The sequence below is a fragment of the Patagioenas fasciata genome, chromosome 20 (assembly GCF_037038585.1).
Source record: "Patagioenas fasciata isolate bPatFas1 chromosome 20, bPatFas1.hap1, whole genome shotgun sequence".
Classification (NCBI taxonomy): domain Eukaryota; kingdom Metazoa; phylum Chordata; class Aves; order Columbiformes; family Columbidae; genus Patagioenas; species Patagioenas fasciata.
In genome coordinates this window covers 1,675,261-1,698,381 of record NC_092539.1, presented here as the reverse complement: position 1 = coordinate 1,698,381, position 23,121 = coordinate 1,675,261, and the positions used below count along the sequence as shown (strand labels likewise).

At 50.0% G+C, this 23,121-nt stretch overlaps 1 protein-coding gene across 21 annotated transcripts in view; it reads left to right on the top strand.

The window, feature by feature from the left end:
* Positions 1–23,121, top strand: part of EXD3 (exonuclease 3'-5' domain containing 3) — a 298,384-nt gene that overhangs the window by 88,141 nt on the left and 187,122 nt on the right. For 20 of the 21 annotated variants that reach the window (XM_071817354.1, XM_071817355.1, XM_071817352.1 and 17 more), the window contains 3 exons: positions 8,511–8,575; positions 13,303–13,470; positions 15,083–15,250. In XM_071817354.1, the coding sequence (XP_071673455.1) occupies positions 8,511–8,575; positions 13,303–13,470; positions 15,083–15,250 (401 nt within the window). The other variant, XM_071817356.1, reaches the window with a different exon arrangement.

Sequence of the window (23,121 nt, the reverse complement as noted above, 5' to 3'; positions counted from 1 at the left end):
ATTTATTGCTTCTGAAATGAAATAGTTTTGTGACATCTGATCCTCTTGTAAATTCTGCACTGGAGGATTCAGTGGCGGGATGTAATTAACATTTAAATCGATCAGCAGCATTCCTGTGCCTGTCTGCAGACACTGCTACCGAGACATCTCCCTGCGAGCGAGTGGCTCGGGGTGCTGTTCTTCTTGGTGGGTGTCTCAGCGCTGCAGTCGGTGGAGATGGGGATGAATCACGGAGTTGTTACTCCTTAGTCACAGTGTTCTTGGAAGTGAACGGCTGTCATTCTTGGAAATGTCTGTTTTCCTAAGACACAGACTCTGCCATGAGCAAGTATTAAAGAACCTGTGACCCCCTTGGTGCAGTCACCTGTGAAGTAGGAGGGGACACAGTGTGAATGAAAATCCTCCCCATCCCCAGGACGGTGCCAGTTTACATTTAGGAGTAATGTGCAAAGGAGGAGAAAGGTGAGTTGGAAGTTTGTCTGGACCATAGTGAGACCTTGGTGAGGCCACACTGTGAATACAGTGGTCAGTTTTGGGCCCCTTATCATAAGAAGGACATTGAGGTGCTGGAGCGAGTTGAGAAAAGGGAATGGAGCTGGTGAGGGGCTGGAGCACAAGTGTGATGGGAGCGGCTGAGGGACCTGGGGGGTTCAGCTGGAGAACAGGAGCTGAGGGGAGACCTTCTGATCTCTGAACTGCCTGAAAGGAGCTTGGAGCCAGGGGGGTCGGGCTCTGCTCCCCAGGAACAAGCACCAGGAGCAGAGGAAACGGCCTCAAGTTGCACCAGGGGAGGTTGAGGTTGGATGTGGGGAACAATTTCTTCCCCAAAGGGCTGTGGGGCATTGGAACAGGCTGCCCAGGGCAGTGCTGGAGTCACCATCCCTGGAGGGTTGGACAGACGGACATGAGGTTCTCAGGACATGGGGCAGTGCCAGGGGTGGGTTATGGTTGGACTCGATGATCTTGAGGGTCTCTTCCAACCAAAATGATTCTGTGATTCTGTGGTGTTATTGGGCTGTGAGTGGCATTCCTGAAAAAATCAGTCTCTGATAAAACACCTGTATACAGCTGAACTGGTAAAGACACAATGTCCAGGAGCTGCTGGCCACCTCGGTTCAGGTGAACCTGCAGCTCTCACCAGGAGATGACGTGGACACGCGTTGGATAACGGGCAGTTGGGCTGCGCTCCCTGCGCAGCTCTGCGGTCACCTTCCCGTCCCCAAGAGCACGTTTGTTGGGGGCGATATGGGGAGACGGGCCGTGGGCACCGGAGATGCGAGGCGGCAAACATGGCGGCTGCCAAAAGGCCGCTGCAGCCCTTGCTTTGGGCCCGGTCTTCTTACCATGGTTTCTCGGTAGTTTGCAGCTCTGTCTTCTTGGCTGCTTGCTGTTCAGGTTTTGATTCTTTCTGGGGAAAGCTACATTTTTATTTACCTCTCCGCTGGCAGTTATAACTTATTTGGTACGGCGCCGTGTCTGTTAAGGAAAACCCTTTGTGTCTTTTATATTCAGAAGGTGAACTGAATGAGAGCGGGGCAGAACTGCCCGTGGGTCTGCAGCAGGCGGCTGAGCCGCTCCTGTGCCGTGCGGGTGCGGAGCGAGCGGAGGCCGCGTTTCATTGAGGGTGAAGTAAGAAACACGATCCGGGGCACTGTTTGCAGAAATACAGGCAAATTATGGCAAGGCCATTAAATGTCATTTAGAACACGTGTTCCCAATAAGAAGCGGAGAACGGGTTGGGACGGCGGGTGAGGCGGCGATACCCACAGAGCCGTTCCCAGCGCGTTGCACCCATCGCGTTGTGACCGGCTCAACAACCGCGTCCCACCGTGTCCTGTGCAGCTTCTGTTGTGTGAATTACCCTTCGCTCTGCCCTCCCTCTGGAGCCAAGGAACACAGCTACATCAGCCTTGCTGCAAGGTGGTGTTTTAACTGGATGTACCTACGATGGAGACACAACAGTTACCCCAAAAGTGACGGTAATAAGCCAGAATTTGCCCGCAGTTCCCAGCTCTGGGGAACAAGCCTCGTTGGGATCCTCGGGGGCGGTGGGTGTTCTCTCATCACCTGAATTTCAGACTGGTTCCAGAGAGGTTTCCCTGTCTCAGTCCCAGGTTTGGTGGAGGCCTCAGGTTGAACAGAGGGTCGGGCGACTGCTCAGCACGGGACGGGGCTGATGCGGCACAACCAGAACTATTGCGAGAGCAACCCAGAATTTCACCATACATATTACATGGTACCTATATATTGTAGAATTGGGTTTGTATCTTTAAAATATTATTTCACGTCGTCAGGAGAAATTCCCTATGGAATCATTTTCTCAAGCTCAAAAATACTTAGGAGTGGAAGGTTTATTTGTATTTCATGTACTCATTAACAGTAAACACAGAAAAAAAAAAATGAAACAGAAAGTGTGTAAAGATCTGTGAGTTTCTGTCGAGGGTTTTGATTGTGGGGTGACAATAAAACCCTGGCAGATGTATTGTTAACCCCCTGTACCCCTTCCCACTCAGCACAGGAGATCGGGAGGGAAAGAAGGACAGAGAGAAGAGAGGTGGGAAAATTAAAAATGTTTTACTGATGCCACTGATAAAATAGAGAAAATAATACAAAATATACAAAACCAATCTGGAAAGTCCCGGAACTGCAGAGCTGGCAGCCGAAGTCCTGGACTGGACTCTGCAGCAACCGGAGCTGGATTCAGTCTGTCACTGGCCTCAGTTCGCAGGGACGACTCGCAAGGTCCTCTCCTAATGTCACCATAAGGAAAAGGGCCGGGATCCTCGTGCTCTCCCACTTTCATATGAAGTATTCACGTGAATGGGATGTTAGAGTCCGTTGGTCAGTTTCTGGTCACCTGTTTCTCGTTGCCCCTCTCGCGAGATGTGACTCTGTCCTTATCAGTAACCTCACATCCATTGCTGTGTTCACCAAAACATGGATCTGTTCTCCAGGAAAATGCAGCTCATATGAAGCTTTAGCTGACAGGCACATTCACTAAAAGAGAAACTTGTTTTTAACAAAACCAGGACAGTTTCCATGGAGGAATTTTGTATCTTTTAAATTAAACCAGCTTGTTCTTAGAGATTCGAAACTCGTCACCAGGAACTGTACAGGTTCATTTTTTGCGTCCTCTAAGCGATGTTGTTTCTGTTCCTCCTCAAGCCCATGAGCACACACTGGGGGTGAACTACAGCCATTTTCTGCAAGAAATTGAGACAAGGTAGATTGCAATTAGAGACTTTGATTAATTCTTAATCCACATAGCATACCGGTTTTTTGTTTTCGGATGTAATGTAGATGTCACAGTGTTGGGTGTACCCATCATACTGAAACAGGAGGGGACTGAACAGCTCTGCCCACCCCCCAGTTGATGCATCGCTATAGATTTTAGTTTTTTAAGTGCAAGTAGGCTGGCTGCACTTACAGAGAGAGATATATGAAATGTATACAACATTGGGTTTCCCTTCAGAAAAAGATCTCAAAGTCTTGTTCAGATTAACAGGGATTTATTGGGGGAAGGAATTCACTGATTGTTTACTGGATTGGATTTGTTCTATATCCCATTCAATATTCATTAATTTGCAAGGCAGAGGTGTACGCTGTCTGCCTAAAGAAGACTCAACCATTAGCATGTTGTTCTTTACTTTTCCCACCCATGAATTTCAGCTGTAATTGGCTGGTTGGTGGACGGGATCCTGCGTTTCAGTCGCGTTAAGCCCCTGCATCTTTTAATCAGTTGCCTGTAATTCTTCCAGGTCTTGGGCCGTGGGTCGTGTTTTGCAAGGACGCAAAGCGAACGGGCGGCGCTGTCTGTGATCCCAGCAGCTCTGAGCGGAGCGCGCGCAAAGGGGAAAGAGAGGATGAACAGAGAGTTTATGGCTTTCCTCAAAGACACTCTTCTAACTCAAAAATATAAGCCTTGTGGTTTATATGGTTTTGAAATGTAACCACAGATACCGAGGACTGGAAAAGATTTGATTTGGCGTCTCCTCTGATTTTGATACCAGATTCAGGGCAGAGGAAATTAATTTTCAGAATGAAAAACGTTGAAAGGAAATACATTAATGTCAAAATTCTGAAAACACGAACGTATTCTTATATTTGGAGACACTGTCAGATGAAGAAATCAAGGCCTCTTGCTGGAGTGGGTTCAGATGGGTCTCCTTGGGATCACTGTGGTGCTAGAACCTGCTTTGGTGAAGCTCTGCAGGTATTTTATGGTCTGCAAACCCAGTTTGGAGCTGCAAAGGGTCCAGGCCAGGCTGGGGACGTTCTCTTTGCGCTTGGTGCAGGAGCTGGGTGGCATGTGCTATAGGGTTCTTAGGGACACGGTTTAGTGCTTGATTCTGGTTGAACTCAATGGTCCTGAGGGTCTCTTCCAGCCAAAATGATGCTGTGATTCTGTAATTCCAACAAACTCTCTACACTGGGGGTGCTGAGGCCCCGGCTGCCCCAGCCCTGGGAGGATTCAGGTCAGGCTGGATGGGGCTCTGGTGACCCAGCCTGTGGCAGGGGGCTGGAAACAGAGGATCTTTAATGTCCCTTCCAACCCAAACCATTCTGTGATTCTCTGGATGCCCAGGTGTCGAGGGTTTGATTGTGGGGTGACAATAAAACCCTGGCAGATGTATTGTTAACCCCCCTCCCCCTTCCCACTCAGCACAGGTGATCAGGAGGGAGAGAAGGACAGAGAGAAGAGAGTTGGAAAAATTTAAAATGTTTGACTAATGCTGCTGATAAAATAGAGAAAATAATACAAAATATACAAAACCAGTCTGGAAAGTCCCGGAACTGCAGAACCAGCACCCGAAGTCCTGGACTGGACTCTGCAGCAACCGGAGCTGGATTCAGTCTGTCACTGGCCTCAGTTCGCAGGGACGACTCGCAAGGTCCTCTCCTAATGTCGCCATAAGGAAAAGGGCCGGGATCCTCGTGCTCTCCCACTTTCATATGAAGTATTCACGTGAATGGGATGTTAGACTCCGTTGGTCAGTTTCTGGTCACCTGTTTCTCGTTGCCCCTCTCGGGAGATGTGACTCTGTCCTTACCAATAACCTCACATCCATTGCTGTGTTCACCAAAACATGGATCTGTTCTCCAGGAAAATGCAGCTCATATGAAGCTTTAGCTGACAGGCACATTCACTGAAAGAGAAACTTGTTTTTAACCAAACCAGGACACCAGGGCACAGCTCAGCCCACAGCGGTGGCCCCACCGGGGCGCAGGGTGTGCTGCTCCCCTCCTGCTGCAGTGCATTTTTACGCTGGTTTATGTGGCCTTGTCCCTGGTTGGTTTGTTTTGCTCATTGAGTAACTCTTGCTGGTAGCTGAATGTCTGTTCAGGATGTGGGAGTCTCCACAGAACTGAACTTTTCTTTAGAAGTGAAGATTCTGTATGTTCTTGGTGTGATGTGTGCAGGCGTTTTCTGGCCTCTGCAGGCACCGTTCCGTCACTGCTCTTGTACCCGTATCTCAGTAACTGCTGTTCTTGTCCTTACTGCTGTGGCTGGAGGTCACTTCAGGATTTTCCTGTTCTTGTCCTCCGAGTTGAGCCCAGATGCATTCGTGGTTCAGTTATGACCATTTGGTTTGCAGTTGCTGTGCTTTGTTCTTCCTTCCCTTGTATTTCTTCCTCTGTCCCTTTTGTGTTGAGCAATCGTCTGCTCTCCAGATTTGCTCTGGAAGGCTTGTGAAACTCCTTGTAAGGTCCTGTCCTTTCCCCTCGGATGTCCTGGCATTAGTTTTATGCTGCTTCTCTGGTTCCTTCTCGGGTATGGATGATCAGGATCCTGTCTGGTATTCCAGCGGGAACATAACAGCTCTGTTACTGTTATTTAACCCTGGCCCAGGTTGGCCAGAGAGGTGGTGGATGAACCATCCCTGGAGACATCCCAGGCCAGGCTGGACGGGGCTCTGAGCAACCTGAGCTGGTGAAGATGTCCCTGCTCATGGCAGGGGGGGCACTGGGGGAGCTGGGAAGGTCCCTTCAACCCAAACTGTTCTGTGATTCTGTGATTGCTTCACTGTCCCTGCCAAAGTCGGGCATTTCCACTCTTGAGGGTGCCAGGAGAACCATGAGGAGGCCAGTCCCCCAAAGAGGTCCTGTAGGAGAAAGAAAAGATTAATTTTTCATTTCTTTCCAAAGCCAAAATGATGTGGGGCTTCACATTTACATCTCATGTTCTTGCTGGAGAGTAGCTGGGTACAGTCAGTCAAGGTCCATGAACTGCAGCGTCTTTACACTCTGGTGGAAAGTCAGTGTTCAAGAGGAGACTGGACACCGTGCTCAGACACACGGGGTGACCTGTGCGGTGTCCTGTGCAGGGACAGGAGTTGGAACCAATGATCCATGTGGGTCCTTCCAACTCAGGACATTCCATGAAATGTACAAAATGGAGTAAAAGTGATTTGACCTTCTATGGAATGGTGGGAAGCGGTGTTCCCCCTTGGACCTGAGGATGAAGGAAGAACAGCGCTGGTCCGACACCAGTGCTGACAGTTCAGTGCTCTCCCTCTTCCCTACACCCGACTGCCCGGGAGCAAACCCCTCTGTTCGGGTCACTCCAGGAGATGGACGGCTGACCTTGTCCTGTCCCAGCGGTTTGGCGCTGGGCATAGATATATTCCACAGAATAACGACGTGACGGGGGCGTCCACACACAGGCTCTGAGCAGGGAAGGGCTGCTCCCTACGCAATGGGAACGTGTTGAGTGCTTTAACATTGACTGGAGAGACCGTTTCCATGCGTCTGCGCATCGAAGCGACGCCGAGGTCAGGTTTCAGTTCCAGGGAGGTAAGGCAGGGAAAAGTCACGTAAGAAAAGGCCTTGTTTTGTTGATTGAGGTTGAGAAAGCTTTTTCAGCGGCTGAGTTACTGGCTGTATGTGCAGCGCGGGGTGTTGCGAGCCGCTCTCATTTCCTGGAGCAGTCCGGCTCGCTCACTGCATTAATTACAGTGCAGATTTACAGTGTATTCAGTTACACACTGGGTTACATTCTAGTGTGTTTTGTTCATATGTGTGTATAAATTTCCTTGGGAGCCAGGCCAGGAGCAGTGTGTGTATGTGCACACACACGGCCGGAGCTCGACTGGTAGTTGCTAATTTGGTGGGGAGCAGGGATCTGGATTTTCTTCAGTTTTGCTGTAAAAAGAGACTTTTCTTTTTCCGAAGGGGGCGCGGTAGCTGAGAACAAGCAGAGCTTGGAGAGCTCGAGATTTCAGAGCAGCCGGAGACGAGAGAAAATATTAGTTCATGAATTGTAAATGTGGCATTTTTAATTTGGCTGCTGTTTCCCAGGGGTTGGTGGGTAGGGGAATACTGTCGTTCTCTTGGCTCAGCCAGGGATCAGCTTGCTTCTTGAAATATTTGATCAATGGAGTGCTTCGGAGTTTAGTTGGATGAGGTGGAGCTTTTCACAGTTGAAATAGCTTTTTGTGACCTGAAATATGAAGTCAGATGGGACACTAAGCAAGGAATCCGGCATTTGGAAATGAGCTGTTTGGGAAGTGTAGAACGCAGAAAGTGATTGAGGGGATGTTTCCTTTTCAGTTTAACATTTTCCTTTTGGCTTTATGAAAATGTAGGAGAAGCACTAAATATATGAGGAGAGCTTTTGGAGAACTCATTCATGTTTTTTACATTCATTCTTCACGTCTAAACTGTTGATACACAAGATTTTCATTCAGAATATTCTGAGTCACGGTTTCAGAAGTAAATGGGAATTAAGTAGAACCAGATATCAGTAAAAGTTACAGTTTTTAAAATGAAATATCCCTAAGCATTTGGTTCAGAAATACTGGTGTGATGAGTAATGGTCTGATGAATAATACTGGTGTGATGAATGCTAATAGATCAGCTGAGTGCAGGTTCTCAAATAACCAGCTGAAAAGTCGAAGGGAAAAATTCCAAATGACCTTCTTTTGAAATAATTGATCACTTTTCTGTATTTTTAGCCTCACCACTAATCCCAGCAGCATTTCCTCTCCTCCTCTCACCGCCGAGCACCCGCACTAACTCAGCTCCCCATGGATTCACCCACTCGCGTCTTCACCCACGGGCTGCGCTGAGGTTGACGCTGCGCGGCCCTTCCATTGAACACCAGTGTGTCGGGGGTGCTCTCCAGCCTGCGCGAGGCGCCGTCCCTTCCCGCGCCGCCCTGCTTTAATATTCCAAAGGGGCAGTGCTGGGGGGCTGCTGGGGATCCATTGGATGCGTCGCAGCGCCGTGATTTAGTTGTAAATGCCCCAATACAGCTTTTCAGGGCCCGAGCCCGTGTGGGTGTTTAGTTAAGCCATGCATGGATGATGACTGTTATTTTGTTAGGGTTTCAGAGTGAGGGATTTGCACACTTTAATCCTGACTGACAGTTGGAAGGTTGGTGGTTTCAAACGCGGTGGCGTGGAGTAGCTGATTTGGGTGAAACAATGCACCAGTGTGTCTAGGCTGCCTCTATAGAGCCAATAAATCTGGTTTGTTTTGTTTTTCTCTCCCCCTTCCCCCTCCTCCAGGCCAGGACCCGCTCCTATTGCTGAAAACCCTTCAGCTCCTCTGGACAAAGAAGGAGATGAAGAAGGTAAGGCCGAGCTCCCTCATCAGCGCATGCAGAGCATGTCCAGACACAGAGCGCTTAGGTCAGCCCTGCAATTCTTCAGCAGCGCTTTCAGCCCCAGCGCACGGGGGAAGAGCCGGCGCGTTCGCAGCGAGGACTGGAAAGAAAAGGTAGCTCTGTGTGATGCGAAGCAGCTCAGGGGCGCATATAAAAGAGCTGAAGTTTACAGGGCTGAGCTACAGAGAGAGAAAAAAAACCCAACGAAGTTGCTTTTGTTTTCTTTTAAACACTTTTTTTGTCCATTAAATGGAGGATCGGTGGGGGAGGGGAAAGAATATTTCTAGGAGCTGAAGAAAATGAGGGTTGGAGTCAGTAGAGAAGTGCTCTTTGCCAAGTGGAGTGATATCAAAGCCTTCGTATTCAAAGTTGTTTCACCATTTTTTATGCTTTGGTTTGGTTTTGCCTCTTAGAGCAGTGAATGCAGGTCGCACTGCCTGTCTAAAATTAGCTGCTGTATTTTTATACGGTGCCCTATGGGCTCTACATGGAGACTCCTCATAGGCAGCAAAATTCATCTAAATTTGGGAGCTAGAAAACTGAACAAAACCACTGGATGCATCAGCTTGGTGCTGAGTTTCCCGTGTTTAACTCTGCATTGTTCATGCAGGTTTGCAGCCAAGATTTTTTCCCTGTAACTCCCAAAAACCTGCAGCTCACCACGTGGAAAGCGTCGCTGTGCGGTGGCCGGTGTGGCTGCGCACGTCGGTGTCCGCAGCGGGCGGTCGGTGGCCTTGTCCGCCGCACGTAGGCTTCGCATCGCTGATGGTCTGTGGTTCCCAGCCAGGACAGTTAAACAGCTGGAAACAGTGGGAGAGATGCCTTTCCAAACGGTCCGTCACCGACATAGACTCGAGCTCAGCAACTCGGAAGCCTTGAGCTTTCTGTCGAGTTTTGTTAGAGCTGGAGGAAAAAAAATATTATTTATTAGGTCTTGAGGGCAGTTAATCCCACAAAACAACAGTAGGAATGAGTGATCATCATAATCTCTGTACCGTGTACCCTGGGATCTGTGTGGATTGCGAAGAAAAATACTCTGAAAAAGACAGAACTTCCCATCGACGTGTCCGTGGGCAGAGAGCGCCGCAGCGTTCCTGCCGGGGCTGGAAACCGTGAGGGTCCCGTGAGTCGCGCTCGCAGCTCCACTCGCTCCGCCTGTTTCTTTCTGGAGCGACTGTCCCCACGCGATGGTGGTTTTGCAGAGTTTGAGTTTACAGCTCCATGGGGACGGGGACAGGTGTGTCCCCCTGGGTCCGTCCTTCAGGCAGGGCTGCGGGCAGGGGCAGAAGCACGGACTGAACCTGGAGGATGCGTTTCTGAACCTGGGGGATGCGTTTCTGAACCGCGATGATGCATTTCTGCACCACAACGATGCATTTCTGAAACACAGCAATGCGTTTCTGAACCATGACAATGCGTTTCTGCACCACGACAACGCGTTTTTGAACCATGACGATGAGTTTCTGCACCACGACAATGTGTTTCTGAACCATGACGATGTGTTTTTGAACCACAATGATGCGTTTCTGAACCATGACAATGCGTTTCTGCACCACGACAATGCGTTTTTGAACCATGATGGTGCGTTTCTGCACCATGACGATGTGTTTCTGAACCACGACAATGCGTTTTTGAACCATGATGGTGCGTTTCTGCACCATGACGATGTGTTTCTGAACCACGACACTGTGTTTCTGAACCACAACGATGCGTTTCTGAACCACTACGATGCATTTCTGAACCACTACGATACATTTCTGAACCACGACAATGCGTTTCTGCACCACGATGATGCGTTTTTGAACCACGACGATGCGTTTCTGAACCATGATGATGTGTTTTTGAACCACGACAATGCGTTTCTGCACCACGACGATGCGTTTTTGAACTACGGTGGTGCGTTTCTGACCCATGACCGTGTGTTTCTGACCCACGAGGAAAGGCTTTTCAGAGAGGTGAGGGTGCTGCGATGGGACAGGCGGTGACACAGCGGCAGCTGCTTCCAAGGTGGGGAGCACAGCGTGGATGTCCCCAGCGGTTTGTGACACGTGCCTGTCCTGCTGTCACTGAGGTGGGCTGATCCACGCTCGGGGCATTGCCGGCCTTCAGATTTGTGATGCACACACAGCACATGCGGACGCTTTGTTCAGGGGCAGCTGCCGCCTGCTCTGCGATGCTCAACGTGCTGCTGCTCACATCCAACCGTCCGGCTCAGAGGAGTGACAGAACCTGGCTTAAACACCGCTCAGTCTGCTCCAGTGACATTAAATCATAGAATCACGGAGTGGTTTGGGTCGGAAGGGACTTTAGAGACCATGTATTTAGAGACCATGTAGAGACCATGGTCACCTTCCACCAGCCTGGGCTGCTCAGCGCCCGGCCAGCCCGGCCTTGCACCCTTCATGGGGCAGCCACAGCTGCTCCAGGCTGGGAGCCTCTGCCTTCCACACAAGTCAATACCCTCTGTTAACTACTGCAAATCAGCCTGTTGGTCTGAAATGAGTGACCGAGAGCAGGAGGAGGGTGTCTGCCCATGGCCTGAGCTCGGTTCTGGGACATGGCTGTAAGAAGTGCTCATTTCCTACCCAGGAAAGACAGTTTTAAAATAGAGAAGCATCAGCATATTGCCCTGAGCTGTGTAACTAGAAATAAGGGACCAAAACTGAGTGAAGGAATGCGTAGTTTGAGCATCAGAAACATTTTCCTATTCCCATGATCTGTCAGACTGTAGAAATCCCCCAAGGAGCATTCCCTGCCATGGGAATCGATTGAAATGGAAATGACAATGACATGTTTGGGAGGAATCCTCTGGCAGAGCGGCCGGCTGGGCAGCACAGCACTCTTTCCTCTCTGATTTAGGTGTCTCATGCCTTTCTGTTACTTTTCCCTGTACATACCATGGTTGAAGTCTTTAGATTGCTGGGAAGTTTAGCAGAAGGTTTGTCCAAAGGCAAGGCTGGGTCTAGATTAAAGCAGTTGGTGCTCTGGGCTGTTGTGTCAGTGCTTGGAGATGCTCTGCTCTGCTCTACCTGGTACCTGCTGAGCCCGGCCTGCCAAAGCCAGGCCTGTGAGTCCAGCCCAAGGAGGAGGTGAGCAGTGTGGAGAAAGCTCTTTGTTCAGGCTAAATGAGCTGAAGTGGGGCTTTGGGGGGAAGGAAGGAGAAAGAGAGACCGTGTATAAACAGTGCAATTTAGTTGGCGAGTTGCTTTGTTTTCCTTTGGCTGTTGTGCTGGATGTTTGTGGTTGGGGAGGAACTTGCCTGTTCCTTCTGCTGGATCTCCCAGTGAAGCTGGAGCCCTGTGTTTAACATCGCAAATTCTTGCCACAGGGAAAAATACTTACAGGCAGAAATGTGTTATCAAAAGTCACATCTTTGTTAGTCATCAGCTTTTTCATGCTGTGTTTGATAATCCAGTGAGAAAGAAACAGTTTCTGTCTGAAACGATATGTTTTGTGGTTTTTCCAGACATGAAAGGCACTACGGAAAATAACTGTCTTTGAGGAAATATTGTCAATGAATAAAAAAGAACAAATTAATTGGCAAATTTTCCTGTAGATTTTCTCTTGTTTTCCGTGTCATTCTTCAAACTTTATGTTGTTTCCATTGGAAGCTCTGTTGTATACAGTAAATCACAAGCGCTGGCTGCAGGCGGGAATGAGCATCCTTGGGATTTTGCTCTGTAGCCAGCAAAGGAAGAGCAGCTGCTCTGGGAGTGTCCCGTGCCGCGTCCCCGCGGTGCTGGGCCGGTGCTGGGCCGGTGCGGGGCCGCGCAGTGCGGGGCGTGCGGGGCGCCCGAGGACGCTGCCAACGCTCCCGGCGCCCTGGAAACTGCGCCTAACGCCAACATCATCCCGGTACTGCTCAGTGCGGCTAATTTATCACTTCTACCAGATGGGTAGTAAGTAGCCTATTAACATTCACAAAGTGAGTGCCCAATTCCTTCACATTTCCAAACACGTCACCATGGGATTCCTAAGATTTACGGCGTGGCGTTTTCCCATGTCCCGAGCCCTTGGGACGGCCGTCGGCCCCGCCGAGGGTGCGGAGCCCAGAGAGCACACCCTGCTCGGGTGGTTTGGAGAAGGGGAGCGTAGACCTGCAGGATGCTGATCTAACAGAGTTTGAACTCTGATGTTTCGTTCTTTTTAATCTTGTGTGTAAAATGCAAACTATTTGGATACTCCCCAGTGCTGCTGTTATGGTGAGGAGCATTGTGCTGTTGCGGCCGAAGTGGGTATAAGGTCAAATATGAAAGTCTGTGGTACAAGAATGAGGAGGAGATGTTTATATGCGTTATTACTTGTCTCTTAGAAGATGAGTAGGATTTTGAGCCCCGTTCTCTACCTTCAATATTTTCATTTTCCCAATAACACCCCATTCTCCAGCTCACTTCTTTTCTCCCCCTCCCCCAAATCCCAAGCCCCTTTGTCTGTCCCACAGAACAACTTCTCTGTCTTTATGGGATAATTAGTGTGGACAATTGCTGCTTTTCCCATTGGGTTTGAGGTGCAGTGAGCCATGAAGGAATCTGTAATGACATGAAAAGTCACTGGAGGCGTGGATGGTGGCTGAATAGCAACAGTTACCTCTCTGAATAGATTAAATTAAAAAAAATAAAGCTTTGTGTTCAGCTGGGGGAAGGGAGGATTCACTAATCTTTTTGTCCATGACAATGTGGTTTTGTGTCTCGCAGCTCAAGGAAGAAGCCCGGCAGGGCTTTGCGGGGCTGGAGGAGCCGCTGGCGGGACTCCTGGCCATGCTGGAGGGCAGCGGCGACTGGAAGGGGAAGGGCCATTCCCTGGGGTACTGCATCGTCACCGAGCTGCAGCTCTGGATGAAAGAGCATCCTGCTGCTCAACAGGTTAGAGAGAGAACGAGAGAGCAGTCGACTGTAATGTCCCTCGAGTGTCCCCGAGTTCACTTTTTTCCCTAGTCCAGTAGTCTCATCCAAACACAGAATCACAAATCCCAGAATGTGAGGGGTTGAAGGGACCTGGAAAGCTCATCCAGTGCAATCCCCCCATGGAGCAGGAACACCCAGCTGAGGTTCCACAGGAAGGGGTCCAGGCGGGTTTGAATGTCTGCAGAGAAGGAGACTCCACAACCTCCCTGGGCAGCCTGGGCCAGGCTCTGCCACCCTCACCAGGAAGAGGTTGCTTCTCAAATTTAAGTGGAACCTCCTGTGTTCCAGTTTGCACCCATTGCCCCTTGTCCTGTCACTGGTTGTCACCCAGAAGAGCCTGGCTCCATCCTCCTGACACTCCCCCTTTCCATATTGATCCCCATGAATGAGTCCCCCCTCAGTCTCCTCCAGCTCCAGAGCCCCAGCTCCCTCAGCCTTTCCTCACATGGGAGATGCTCCACTCCCTTAAAACACTGTATGATGAGGTGTGGAATTCACACTGAGACGGCGTTACCCGACGTTACCTGCTGTATGCTGACCTGGAGCTCAAATACTCTTAGGAACTGTGATGCGAGAGCTCCGTTTCCCCTTCCAGGCTGGGATTCCCGTATTCCCAGGTCAAACCGTGCTGACCAAGAGTTGGTCTTGCAGCCTCTGCTGGGCTGGGGGTTCCCCTGGAACTCGCCTCCCTGCTGTCAGCGTCGGAGCCAGCGCAATAATCTACTCTGCATATTCTTCCAGTTCTGCAAATAGAAGCCAGTTACTGTTTGATTGCTTAACTCCTGCCGTATGCTGGGCAGCTTTTATCATCGGGAATGCAGAAAATGGTACCAGTATGACTTTCAGCAGCTGAACCATTAGCTTTGTAACATCGAGTCAGTGGGTTATACATCCTAATGTTCACCATTCCTTATGCCTTCAAGTATTCTGACCTACTGAGATGTTATCTCTTTTTTGGTATGCTTTTGGCTCTGAACTGCAAGATACTTTTTATATTTGTTTCATTTCATTTCCCGTGTTTCCAAATGGCTCTTCTGAGGTGTTGAGCTCTGCCATTACAGCCTTTGCAAAGTGCAGTGAAGTGCTTCTGGCACTGAAATTCCTGTGTCGCAAGAGAATAATCGTGTAGGAACGCAAGGACTAATCCATCTCTCTGTGCAGCTTTGGATGATGCTTTTGCTTTTCCTGCGCTCCTTGCACCCAGGAGCAAAAGCCTGGGAATGAAAATTGGATCCTTATGCCTGGTAGGTGAGATCTGCTGGGAGCCAGAGGGGAGACTTTCTAAATAGCTGCGTTAGTAAAAGAGGGCGTTTCTCCAGTTTCATGTTTTACTTTTGCACAAGGCCGTATGCCTTTTCCACAATGATCCCACTAAATTTTTAAATGGGATTCTGTGCAAAAAAACCGTGTATCATGTTGTTCTGATTTCTGCTTGCCGACTCCATGGGGAAACTGGAGAATCCCTGCCCGAGGAATTGGCTTATTCCACTGTTTAAACAAGCTGCGTCTCAACTGCCGTTGAATTGTGGCCATCTTTACTAAATCTGTGTGTGATTTTTTCGTTCTCCAGTCTGGCATCACGCTGAAGAAACTGCAGGCCCGTGTGCTCAACATCCTAGCCCAGTGCCCAGCTAATCTGCTTGACCCTCTGATCAGCATTTACCAGCTCCATACAGCAGACCGGAACTATTTGCTTGGACACGTCAGTCATCTTTATCACAGGGGCGATTACAAAGAGGTGGGTCATGTCTTTCAAGTAAATTTACCTACCGAGCTCCCCAGTTCTCTGGGAACGTCTGTGTCCTTTTTTGGATGCATTTCAATGTGAATTCCGTTTCATCTCGGCAGCTGCACGCTGTGAATGGCTCGGCTTAGCCCGCTCTTCCCGGTACCCGAGCAGGGTGCGCTCTGCCTCATTTTTCCTAATGGCCGAGTACAGAGTGCCAGTGAATCCTCCTTCCATCCTGGTTTTGACCTTTGAAAGTAATAGGTTAATAGGGTTTAATTTGGAGAATTTAAGGGGATGGTTGTGTTCTTTTTTGTTTTCCTTGGCAAGAAAAGAAGGGATTTTAGTAGTCGGTCCTAGACCTGCTGTGCTGTCTCCATTCTGCATGCAGCGAGGACGGGCTGGAAGGTCTCTGCTCCCACGTGGTTACCCAACCAAAGGGTCCTCAGTTCGAGGAGTTTCGAAGCCTCTTTGCCATTGGGGCTCGTATCAAAATGTGTTACTGCTCGTGTGTGTGAGTTTGAGTGGCCGACACGGGCAGTTCACCCAGCCCAGAATTTGATGTGCTTTACCCTGTGGTCTGGAGCACTTGCAGCATCTGTGGCATCACAGGGATGTCTCGGTAGCCTTGAGATTGTAAAACTACAGTTCTGTTAACATGGTGGTTTGGTTTTCTTTTCCCTTTGTTAAACGCGAAGAACTCAGGTTTGTTTTTCTCAAAGAAAGGTGGTTCACGTTGATGGTGTAGAACAGCCTGATCTTGTGTAGCAAAAGAAAAAACTCATTTTTAAAATCCTGTTCTTCCGTATAGTTGAATTCCCAAGTGAGACTGTGGAATTCCAGCCTTGTTGGCATCTTTGAATACTGAAAATAGGATATTTCATGTTTGATTAGAAGTTCACAGGTAGCTGCTTGACACTTACTCTTTTGCTCAATAAGCTTTTAGATGCATTTGAAGAACCTATCAGAAATGCAATCTTTGACTATATTCAAATGTGATTTTTAAGGTCATGGCTCCAAAGATATTTATTGTTTTCATTAGAAATGCAGTTCTTTCTAGATCTGATTTTGGAAAGCTCCGAATTCTTGTTTCCGTGGAATTGTTTTTCCGTTCTCTCTTCCCCAGCAAAGCTCATTCACCAGTCATTCCAGTGTGAAGAGCAGGAAACCTCAGCTGTTGCTTGTCCTCAGCCACAACTTTCTTCTGGTTTTGCTTTGCTGCCAGAAGGATGAATAGAATTATCTTCAAGAATAGCAGGAAGTCTTTGCCTGCCGTGGGGACTGACCCTACCTGCGCTCACAGGAACTGACCCACCGCGCCTGGGCCTGGCGCCTCAGCACTTGCTGGGATGTGTCTGTTCGTCCGGCTCTTCCCCGTCTTTCGGATGGGGCAGTGAAGCACATTCACAGCTGAAATAGGATTTTGGACCCTTCTGTCTCTCACCTGGAAGGACAGAAATCCTCATAAATCCTTGCTGTCACTGTTTATTTTCTTGCTGTATCTACAATAAGACGAGAAGCGTTTATTCTAGAGCACATTGTACCCTTTGCCTGTTTGAAAGCATTTCCTGGTGTGTGAACCGCAGAGGTCCCCAGCTCCACTCCTTCCCCTCGCAGAGATTTTGGAGGAAGATGTCTTCAGTGAACGAGATCCCAGAGATCCCTGTGCTGGTCATTGGTTTCCAAAGCTGTCCGGCCCTCCCCGAGCGCCTTGTTTTAGCGGAGATGGTCAAAAGCTGAGCCAGTTTGTGGGTCCCTCAGCAGGGACATTTGCAGCGATGCTGCCCGGTGGGTGTTGAAAACCCTCGGCTGTGTGCAGGGAGCTGGGTTTGGTGGGCGACACCGCAGGTGGAGTCACTTTATTCCCATTTAGCAACTGAGGAGCACCTGGCAGGAGCGCTGGCCAGAGGATGGCACTAGTGCTCCCGCGATGCAGGGAAACAAGCTGATCCAGTGGCAATTAAAGGAAGAAGCAGGGACACACCAGTGGGGTTTGAGGCGTCTGGCCCGTTTGGGGTTTATCCGTTCTGTTGTGAATGGCGTTGGCAGCTGCTGGGGAGCGTGGCAGCGCGGGGCCTCGCGGGGCGCGCTGGGCCGGGCAAGGGGCTCCCGGCTCTGCAGCCATGGCGGGGAGGGACGGACGGGTTTGACATTCCCGCTCAGGTCATTTTGGGTGAAATGTGGTGGCTTTGTCCCCTTCTGAGAAGTCCTCTGAACCCACAGGCCATGGCTCCACACCAGCCTCGACCCAGGCTGTCCATGGGGCCATGGGGTGGATGGAGCTGTGGGAAAGGCCATGGTTGTCAGTGGGGCTGTGGGGTGGATGAAGGGAACTGTGGGGCGGATGGAGCTGTGGGAAGGGCCGTGGTTGTCAGTGGGGCTGTGGGGTGGATGAAGGGAACTGTGGGGCGGATGGAGCTGTGGGAAAGGCCGTGGTTGTCAGTGGGGCTGTGGGGTGGATGGATGGAACTGTGGGGTGAATGGATGGAGCTGTGGGGTGGATGGATGTTGCTGTGGGAAGGGTTGTGGCTGTCAGTGGGGCTGTGGGGTGGACGGATGGAGCTGTGGGGTGGATGGATGTTGCTGTGGGAAGGGCTGTGGGGTGGAGGGATGTTGCTGTGGGGTGGAGGGATGTTGCTGTGGGGTGGACGGATGGAGCTGTGGGGTGGATGGAAGTTGCTGTGGGAAGGGCTGTGGGGTGGATGGATGTTGCTGTGGGGTGAATGGATGTTGCTGTGGGGTGGACGGATGGAGCTGTGGGGTGGATGGATGTTGCTGTGGGAAGGGCTGTGGGGTGGAGGGATGTTGCTGTGGGGTGGATGGATGTTGCTGTGGGGTGGATGGATGTTGCTGTGGGAAGGGCCGTGGCTGCTGGTGGGGCCGGGACAATGCGGGGATTCAGCAGACCGGGGGTAATGCAGCGCGAGCGGGTCTATGAGTGGCCCTGAATAGGCCAGGCTGTGCTTGAGAAGAATGAGGGGTAGGCAGAAGGCAAGCTAGTGTTTCATGGTCATCTTATGTTACACTTCAGCCTTTCAAAGAGTGTCTGGGGCTGGTTGAATGAACCTCTCTTGCACTGCGAATGCGGGAGCCTAAAGACAAAGGGGACTCTTGTCACTCGCAGGCCCCTTTCGGGAATAAAAGCCATTGTCACATGAACAGGGGCAGTCTGGCAGGCTGTGCATGCTTCAGTGCCCCATGATATCGCTAAGTCTCAGCAGAAATCACATTCAGGGCCCTGTCAGCTTTGATTAGCGGGGTCTCATGACTTAATGTGCCGCGATATTTCATGTCTAAGGGTGGCGGCTGTCTTTCTGTGGGATGAATGCCCTCTATTGTCCACTGAGTTATTTTACTTACATTTTTTTAAACAGCTTATAAAGGTAAAAAGATAGCTGCGCTTAAAGAAGAAAATCACATTCCTTTGCTTCTGGATCAGCGGTGAGCGCTGCTCGGGTCACATACAGTGGAACTTGTTTTCGCAGTCAGCATCAAAGTTCTCGTCTTGTTTAACAGCTTTATAGTCCATTCTGAACAGGTGGCAGTGGCGCTGGCTTTAGGAAGGAAACAATAAATAATCTTTTTAGCCTCTGACAACCAGAAATATTCTTGGGGCTGAGAGAGCTCCCACTCCGACCTCTCTGCGTCAGTGGCTGGCGGCACTGTGCTCCCCTTCAGTTTGGTTCTTAAGGAATTGATGGGATGGGGATTTTTTTGGTCATTGTCTGTCCAGATTTCTCTATTTTCAAAAGCAGAGTATATTTTTTCAACTAGTGTTTTATCCTATAATTTCTACAAATAATGGAGCTTAATCTTATATGTTAAAGTCAGTGTTCGCCGTTTCAATTAAGATAATGTGGATTATCTTAAAATCCAATTGTAAAAACTTCTCATGAAGTAAGTTGGAGGATCCAGAGAAGAAGCTCCGTAGACACAGAATTCCATGTTTTATCAGCAATACATGCTGCTACACAAGTAGAATCATGATTTGGTAGAAAGGATGGTTGAGCAAAGAGTTAAAGGAATACAAATATGGCGGGGTGTAGAACTGCGTAGTTCGGTGAGCAGCATGGCGTTCGGTTGTCAGTGCAGCGATGTTTTGAGCACCAGTTCTGCTGTTGTTCACAGTCCTGCTTCATACGTGGTGCTGAGCACACACGGTGTATTTTGGCAAATCTGTCCATACAGATCGGTGTTGAGATTGGTTGAGCACATTAATGGATACTCAGATTTTGGGTTTCTTCGCTCTGACTTTTTTGAGCTGTTCTCAGGGCAGTGAAAACGTCTCTAATTCTGCTTCTTTCCCCCCTTCACCACCTTAATTACAAAGGCTTCTTCAACTCTTACTGTATTTTAAACTGTGTGCATTTGAATTTCCGTGTTTCTTTTGAATTTAAAATAATGTTTGAGAAGAAAAGCAAGGAGAATGTTACAGGGGATGTTTCTGGTGCGAAGATGATGATGTCTCGACCCGTTTTTCCCGTGAACCGGCTGTACTGCCGCGCAGCGTGGACGCCGTGCGCTGCCGGCCGGAGCACCCAGCGTTGCTCATTGGTGAGGACGCACTGACCGGTTAAACCGGGTCTAAAACTGCTTGGAGTGACCTTAGGAAGACAAATCACAGAAATGCTTGTTTCAGTTCCCTCTTCCCTTCACCTGTGCACACACATATTCCCACCTCGACTTTCTCACTCTACCTGAAATTCTTTAGTTCTGAGTAACCTGTCACAGCTTCACCGTGACGGTCTCACTCCTTGGGAAGTGTGTTCATGCGCTCTTGAGAGTGGACCTGGGAAATCTCATGTTTTTCTCATTTCTGAAGATCTTGCTGAAGACAGCTGTGTATATCGTATGCTCGTTAGGCAGGAAGTAATTAAACATCTAACCTGATGTCATGCACTATGCAGTGATGCACTCGGAGAGTCTGAACGAAGCTGATTAGCCACAAGTTTGAAATGAGTGATTCCAAAACACAAACCAGATGTTCCCAATGATTAATGCCGGTGTGCCTTTTACTCAATTATTTCTACCATTCTTATGTATCCAGGCTTTGATCACTGTGATTTTGTTAGGATTGACGCTGACTTTTCCTCTGCAAACTCTCGGTCTGTTGTTCGGTCTGCTCTCTGGCTTTTCAGAGATTCCTTCCCCATTGGTTCAGAAGTACTGCACTGAGTGAGTTACGGGCGTATTTACCCCTGTGTTGTCCCAACTTGCCTGCAGCAAAGTAATGCAGGAGTCATCAGAGCCCATTTGTGTGTCCTGCATCACCGCTCCCAGCGGCGCCACCAGCAGGAGCCGATTCCTCTGCTGCGAACCCCCCCGTGGGAAAACTGCCCGAATTCTCGGTGCAGACACCACCCAAGCGCACATGCCCTTGCAGATAAGATCTCGTGTGGCTTCCTGTGCCTCGTACTGTATATGGCAAGAATAGTCATTTTTAGATGAGACAGAGCCAGTTGCATTCAGCACACGCAGAGAGGGGCAGGTACTGGGCCGGGGTGCTCTGGGTGTTCACATCACAACACTCCCCGTTTTCCCATACTCTTGTTTTTGCAACCGTGTGACCAGAGGAGTGCTCTGGTGCTTGTGGCTCGGCCTGAATGCGTCACGCTTGGGCAACTTCCCCCATCCCATGGTCAGTGCACCTCCACGCATTTTAGATATCATTTAATGTGGTATCGCCCAGCTTTGAATTCTTCCCCATCCTCATCCAGTGCTCCTGGGCTGTGTTTTTAAGTGTTTATGCATGGGAAACAAAACTAGTACAGAATGTCCAAAGATGATTTTTTGCTTTCACCATAATTAAATCAAAGAATGGCCCAAAGTTCCCCAAGGACAATGAGGAGACTCACAGGCGCTGATGGGATTTGGTTCAGGCGGTGGGTCATCACCTTTTCTCCTGTGCTAAGCGGTGGCTTCATTCCATACCTGTCCCACGTCCACCTGGGGACACACGGCAATAGAGGGGTCCTTCCCCGCATCGCTGTTAAACACTTCTATCTGTAGCAATAATGCTAATTCTTTGCTGTTATCAGATCAGATGCCAGGAGCTCTCTATGTATGAAACGTATTTTTGTGAAAAGGCGACTTGTGCCACCAGTCAGGACTATCGCACGTTGTCTTTATAGTTTGAGGGAGGACGAGTAGACCCTGATAAACTGATGTTAGCGTCTTCCAGAGCTTCTCCATGTCCCTGCATCCTAACGGGGATCTTTCTTGTGTTCATCAGCTGATGTGGGGGAGGTTGCTGCTGCGGATTTTTGTTGCCCTGCTGATCCAGCCCGAGTTGGAGGATCTGTGGTTGGATTCACTGCGTTGTGCGCTGGCGTGGCTGGGGATTCAGCACCGCGGTGGAAATGTGCCTTGCTCGGCTGGGGAGGGGGTTCTCCCCACGTCGGTCACAGCACGCTGTCTGCCTAGCCAAGTGTTTGTTTGCTAACTCCAAAATGAGCCCGTGGATGTGGTGTTGCTTTTCTGGAGATCTTATCGCCTACAAACAGACTGTTAAAAATAGGGTCGTTTTACACAAAACTTGTTTGTGGAGTGAAACAATTCGAAACATGATAATAACAAAACAAAATCTTAAAATAGCTCAAAGTTGAGACCACAGGCACAGCTGCCAAGCACTTTCATCTTTATTACAGTTACTCATATCTCTTCTCTTATTATTCCTATTGTAAACACGCTGATGTTATCTGCGTTGGCCTGGCTGCTCAGCCAGCCCGTGGAGCCGCAGCCGGGCCGGGTGTTCCTGGGACGGCTCCCGCGTCTCCTGCCGCGTTTGGCTTCGTGCAGGGACGGGGCTGCGGGACATTTCTGCCAGCACCGCGTTCCTCTGCTCCCTCACCTCCTTCAGCTGGGTGACGTTAAAATGATCATAAAAACCAGCTCGTGAGGTTTGTTGGAAGAGGAGCGTTGACAGCAGGATGGTTCCTCTGAGCCAAGTCTGCCCCAGCTGGGCTGGGGAGGTGATGTCTCTCCACACTTTGGTTATCCCACAGCATCTCCTGGAGAAGCTGCAGCTCATGGCCTGGATGGTGTATCTGTGATGGGTAAAGAACTGGCGGGATGGCCAGGCCCAAAGAGTTGTGGTGAGCGGAGCCACATCCAGTTGGCGACCGGTCACGAGTGGTGTCCCCAGGGCTCAGTATTGGGGCCAGTTCTGTTTAATATCCTTGTCAATGGTCTGGATGAGGGGATCGAGTGCACACCTCAGTAAGTTTGCAGATGACACAAGTTGGTTGGAAGTGTTGATCTGCTGGAGGGTGGGAAGGCCATACAGAGGGGTCTGGACCGGCTGGATCACTGGGCTGAGGCCAATTGCCTGAGGCCAAGTGCCGGGTCCTGCACCTGGGTCACAACAACCCCTTGAACGCTGCAGGCTGGGGAAGAGCGGCTGGAAAGTGCCCGGTGGAAAAGGACCTGGGGGTCTTGGTGACAGCGGCTGAACATGAGCCAGTGTGTGCCCAGGTGGCCAAGAGGCCACCAGCATCCTGGCTTGTATCAGGAATAGTGTGGCCAGCAGGATTAGAGAAGTGATTGTGTCACTGTACCGGGCACTGGGGAGGCCAAACCTCGAATCCTGGGGGCAGTTCTGAGCCCCTCTCACCAAGAAAGGCCTTGAGGTGCTGGAGTGAGTTGAGAGAAGGGAACGGAGCTGGTGAGGGGCTGGAGCACAAGTGTGATGGGAGCGGCTGAGGGAGCTGGGGGGTTCAGCTGGAGAACAGGAGCTGAGGGGAGACCTTCTGATCTCTGAACTGCCTGAAAGGAGCTTGGAGCCAGGGGGGTCGGGCTCTGCTCCCCAGGAACAAGCGCCAGGAGCAGAGGAAACGGCCTCAAGTTGCGCCAGGGGATGGTGAGGTTGGATCTGGGGAACAATT